The sequence below is a fragment of the Anopheles aquasalis genome, chromosome 2, assembly GCF_943734665.1.
Source record: "Anopheles aquasalis chromosome 2, idAnoAquaMG_Q_19, whole genome shotgun sequence".
In the NCBI taxonomy this organism is placed as follows: Eukaryota; Metazoa; Arthropoda; class Insecta; order Diptera; family Culicidae; genus Anopheles; species Anopheles aquasalis.
Genome location: NC_064877.1, coordinates 21805001 through 21810000, shown reverse-complemented (window position 1 = coordinate 21810000; position 5000 = coordinate 21805001). Strand labels below are relative to the sequence as shown.

The 5000-nt window shown below is 51.4% G+C and overlaps 2 protein-coding genes across 2 annotated transcripts in view; both read right to left on the bottom strand.

Moving 5' to 3' along the window:
- LOC126572881 (uncharacterized) overlaps nucleotides 1-1267 on the bottom strand; it is a 2767-nt gene extending 1500 nt beyond the window's left edge. The window contains exons 1-2 of the mRNA XM_050232585.1: nucleotides 662-1267; nucleotides 257-592 (exon numbers count right to left, since the gene is read on the bottom strand). Coding sequence (XP_050088542.1) covers nucleotides 257-592; nucleotides 662-1248 — 923 coding nt within the window. The 5' untranslated portion in view covers nucleotides 1249-1267. The remainder of the gene's footprint in view (nucleotides 1-256; nucleotides 593-661) is intronic.
- A 2696-nt stretch (nucleotides 1268-3963) lies between these two features.
- The window catches only part of LOC126572874 (bromodomain-containing protein 8), a 3021-nt gene continuing 1984 nt past the window's right edge, over nucleotides 3964-5000 (bottom strand). The window contains exon 1 of the mRNA XM_050232573.1: nucleotides 3964-5000. This exon is cut by the window's right edge and continues 1984 nt beyond it. Within this exon, the coding sequence (XP_050088530.1) occupies nucleotides 4028-5000 (973 nt within the window). The 3' untranslated portion in view covers nucleotides 3964-4027.

Here is a 5000-nt window from a genome sequence, read left to right as displayed (position 1 = left end):
GGTGTGCGTACAGCTTCGCGGAACTTACTCTCACCTTCTGCCCTACATCGGTTGATCCAGCGGTCATCCTCCTTGCACAGTGACTTACTTAAGGCGCGATTGCCGATAGCCGACTCCGCACGCCTTGCGCAACACCATAATTGTTCGACCAAAGAGCCCACCACGCCCTCAGTGGGTCAACGTGATACGCGAAAACAATAGCGCCCCGCAATGGTGTTGATATTGCTGTTGATGATGATGCGGTAAACTCACTCACCTCCAGCGCCACTTGGTCGAGTGTCCGAACGGATTGTTCGCACGGGCAATGAACACATCCTCATCCCGATGCGCATCTCGGCTGTTGGTGATGGGCCACTTGATGCGGGCGTTGCTGCTGTTGGTGCGCTTGTAGATCTCCTGCAGCTTCGCTCCGACCTGTTCGCTCAACAGAACGCCGGTCTGCTTATACCGGCCAGCTGCATTCGTTAGTGCCGTTTGGTTCAGGATTCCATTTACCGATGGTTTCAGCGATGGTGGCCGGGGTGTCATCGTTTGGTGTACTGGCTGATAATTGGACGGGAGAGACGCTTTCGTCGGGGCAGTAGGTCTCGATCTGATTGATAACGAAGAAGTTAAGAGTTAACCCGTGTTCTCCATGACCCGTCACGACCTTTCTACTTACTTCTCCTGCACTGGATGGTCGAAACGATGACCTTGAATCTCCCGCAGCCCACCGGCCCATCCATCGAGTCCCAGATCCTCCCAGCCCACCGATTGCGTGTATTTTTGGATGTATGGTGTAAATAGTGGTGCCGATGATGCAGATTTTCGTACACTTTCCTTCGTCATGCGACGACGTTCCTCATCCTCGAGATCACGATTCAGATCGTCCATAAACTTGATAAAATTTCGCTCAGTACGCACGTTCTCCTCGACCACCTTCAGCGTACCCTCGTCCATCGTGTCCTTGTCGATGTATTCGAAGATTTTCTTCTCGAGCACCATATCACCGCCTGGTTTCGTTGCTGGAGTGGTTCGATTTGGGGTTCGCCCGGTAAATTTGTTCACCGTGGTGATGTTCGGGAAGTCGGCCTCCTCGAAGTCACTGCGCTGGTAGATGAGCTTACGCACGTGGTTTTTGCCGTCCATCGGCAGCAGGAAGACATACGTTGGATTGAGATTTTCCATGTTGAACAGTGAAAGCAGGTAGTTGTCCAAGGTGCTATTCTCCTGGTCAATGTTTAGGATGTGTTTGATTTGAGTCTTCATCTTTGCGATCCTTGGTGGCTCCTGTTGTAGGCCGTGATGCCGCGAGTAACGCTGAGAGGCCGCTAAGTCCGTTCCCCCGGCCAGTGGATATACATCTTTAAACAAAACAGAAAACGGGAAGCATTTTATTGTTTTGGAGTGCTACACGACTCAACTGCTACACAAAGGACACTTGCTGCCCGCCCGAAAACACTGGCAGGTTTGCGCCACGAAAAAGCTCGTTTTGTCGACCGATTAGTTACACACGAAACTGTCGCGACATAATGCCTCGTGCCACAATCCGGCAGCCTGGGGGGAATTCAGGTTCAGGTACCTTTCACCGTATCCGGCTCACTGGCGGAAGTTGAGAACGGTCGTATCCGAGTCCGAGGCACCGCTGTTCACACTTACCCACGGTAATGCCGCTGGCTGCGCAGTAATCGTGAACTACCAAACAGCCCAACAACACCAGCACCAGATGCACGACCATCCCGGACCGTAATGAGTCGTAACGAGTTATTAAAGTTAACCGATTCGTCATGGCGTTACCCACTGTGCCGTTGCATAAAGTGCAATCCAACGCCTTTGGACGACGTGCACTACTTTCCACGCTGCACTAATCTTCTTTCACGACGCTTGAACGACGACACTGTGAACGTGAGCTGGTGGTCTTGCGGCGCCCACTAGGACACATCCGTTCCGTCGAAAAACCGGTGAACCGTTATCGGCGAGTAGCTGGACGCAACTGACGAGACCATGGAAACACTAGCGCCCACCAAGACCTGCCCCAGCGAGCGAGCGAGCGAGTGGGCCCGCGTGGATCATCGTGGCGCCTTCGACGTGCTGCAGTCGACCTACCCCCGCCAGCAGCGCCAAGTGTGTCCGTGGAGGAGGGATTGGTGAACCATCGGCGCGCTTCGGAAGTGTTTGAAGGGTGCGAAAAGAACCACCCGCCGGGAATGATTTGCCATGCTGCTGCTGTTGCTGCTGCCCCCTGCCGCTGTGTTGAGCCTCGGGCGAACACGTGCGATGAGAATCATTAATACAAGAGAAGACGCCGTTTGATTCCATTAGGTGGACGAGGGGACATCTGCATAAAGTAATAGTTTAGCGACGCGAGATAGGCTTGTCGACATGAGTCGAGTTTTATGTCTTCTGGGCTGTCTGTACCAAAAGTATCCTTTCTTGCATATTAATGGCAGTGCTTCCACTTCCGTGTTTGTGTTCTGATGGATTGCAATCTAGAGAATAGACTTATAGATCAGATCGTTATATTTGATGGGCAAGTCTTTAGTATTAAGACTAACGTAATGCTGTTTCCATGAAGAATCTTAAATTTATCTGATTTGTTTATCCATTAGTATCCGACGAGGCGCAACATATCCGGGGAATCCATGCTATTCAGAAAAATATATTGCACCACAAAGTGTCACGTGTCACGTTGCGGGTTTCTTAATGCTTTCGTCGTGGTGCACAATGCACCCGCTCCGATTCGCAGGTTATCCAATTATACCCCGGGAATCATCACTAAATCAAACATTGTTGGAACATTGCGCTCATAATGCGAAGGTGCCCACCTCAGCGTTGTGCCCATGAGCGTGGCATCCAGCCCGTGGTTCCGCTTCACCTCAGATGTCGCCCGGCCATTGCTTGCGACTGTCTCGACACTGTCGACCTAATGCGGAAAACGCACCAGCCCTCTGAGTGCGGTGCTTTTCTTGGTCTTGTGACCACTCGTTTGGCGGAAAACTCGTTCATCTCGCGCGTACACCGGTTTGGCGGCTGTGTTCCCTCTGCAACTCTCTTTGCCCTCACTTTTCCCCACTTTCTTTCTTCGGCCATTTCGCTTTCATTCGACTACTGGGCCAGAGGCTTTTGCATGGCGCGTTCCCTGCAGTCATCCGCCCCTTTCCACCGTTCGGAAATCCAATCCGGTTCCTCTCGGCGCGCTTTGTTTGACCACGATCATGATCGGTTGGCCCAGTCCCGCCCGCCGTGCGACCAGCAATTCGCGCGATTGCGCAATGCGGCCAACTCGGTTCGAATTAAGCGCCAACGTGCGCGCCGCACTTGCTAAGACACCGCACTGAATGCGAGCACCCGGTTGGTGGTACGTGGTTGGTGTACGCATTTTCCGCATCAGCAGACCATTTATGGTTAGCACGAATTATGGATCTCCTCTCGGTGAACAATACCCTCTCTGGAGCTCTCATTACGTCCTGCTACCTGACGGCATTTTGGGATGCCAAGTAAAACTGAGATCAAAAAGAGTAATTCTGGTCGACGGAGGGAACAAAATACTAGAGGGAATGTAATAATGAGTTTTCTTGTTTTTCGTAAAATTGGAAATACAATTTGAGCATTATACACCCGGTGGCCTTATGTAGCACCGGGTAATCGAATCAACGGCCCCTAGCAGCAGCGAATGGTGTGTTTGTACTTCCATCCATCATCAACCTGTCTATTACTCAACGTTTGATCTCAATGGCGGGCTCATTATCGCTACCATTAATTATGTGTGGTAAGGATTATTAGTTGATTTAAGGTTTATGTTTTCATATTACCGCTAATCGCTTATCGCTGCTCCTCTGGCATCTCTGGAGACCTGTACCTGCTTCTAAAAGCGACGAACCCTTCTAAGAAATTGTCATCATGCATCGGAAGATGTCTCAATGGTTTCTACTGGTGACCGTTAAGGCGGACACTTGAAGAAAAACAGCCAAATTAGGACTTTGAAAGAGTTTATTCGTATTCATGTGAAGGGATAAGATGAATAATTAGCGCTTAGTTTAGGTAATTTTCAGTTTCTTCCCGCAGAAGAATGCCTTGTTGAGCTTTTTCGCGAGCTTCGCTTGTGTGTACCCCGCTCACTGTCCCGCTCACGGACCGCTTTCTGTTCCATACCCGTTTCAATCAGTACCGCACTTTCCCGCATCAGCATCCGGGCAGCATGTGGCGAGCCGTCGCTTCGATTCAGCATAATCGCGTTGGTGCACATGAGCAGAATGTCACGCTGGAATTCGACCGTAGTTCGGATGTTACCGTTCTCGATGTTACGCTTAATCTGCCCCAAATCCATCGGTCGATAGATAAGGTCGGCGGCATGTTCTTCGGGGAGCGATTTCTGGAATGCTTCCGCATTCTTTAACGCCGCAATCCTAGAGTACACGGCCAGAATCGATTTTTTCCAGGCACGATAGTCACGATCCTCGCTCGAAGCTGGTGAACCCGGGATCGAGTCCATGACCGGGGTGGATGAGTAGCTGCGTTTCATCTTCTCGTTCGTTTCATCGTCCTGCATCACGTACGGGCTTTCGGAGCGATCGCGATCCCGCAATTTTCTCAGTGATCGGCCCTCTGGCGTTTCCTCGGTCCGTGAGTATCCCGGTAGATCGTCCTTCAGCTTCTGGGCCTCGTCCGTTTGCCGGCGTCGCGAGTAGTCGCGTTTCGCTTTCCCGATCTTCATCTCGATCAACGAATCATCATCCGTATCCGTGACCGTTAGCACCGGATCCTCCGGAATGCTTTTCTTCACTGGCTTTTCCGTGGCTTCTGGCTCTTTCATCTCTTCCGGTTCTTCCGTCACCGTTTCCTGTGCATCCTCGAACACCTCGTCCTCGGACACGTGCTTCTCGTCTTTCGCCTTTTGGATTGACAGCGGCACGATCGGTTCTTCGTCATCTTTGAAATCGTACTCCGAAGCTGCTAATTTGTCCATTGCTTCCTTTTTAGCCTTCGCGTCATCCGTTGGTTGGGCGGCAGCATCCACCGCC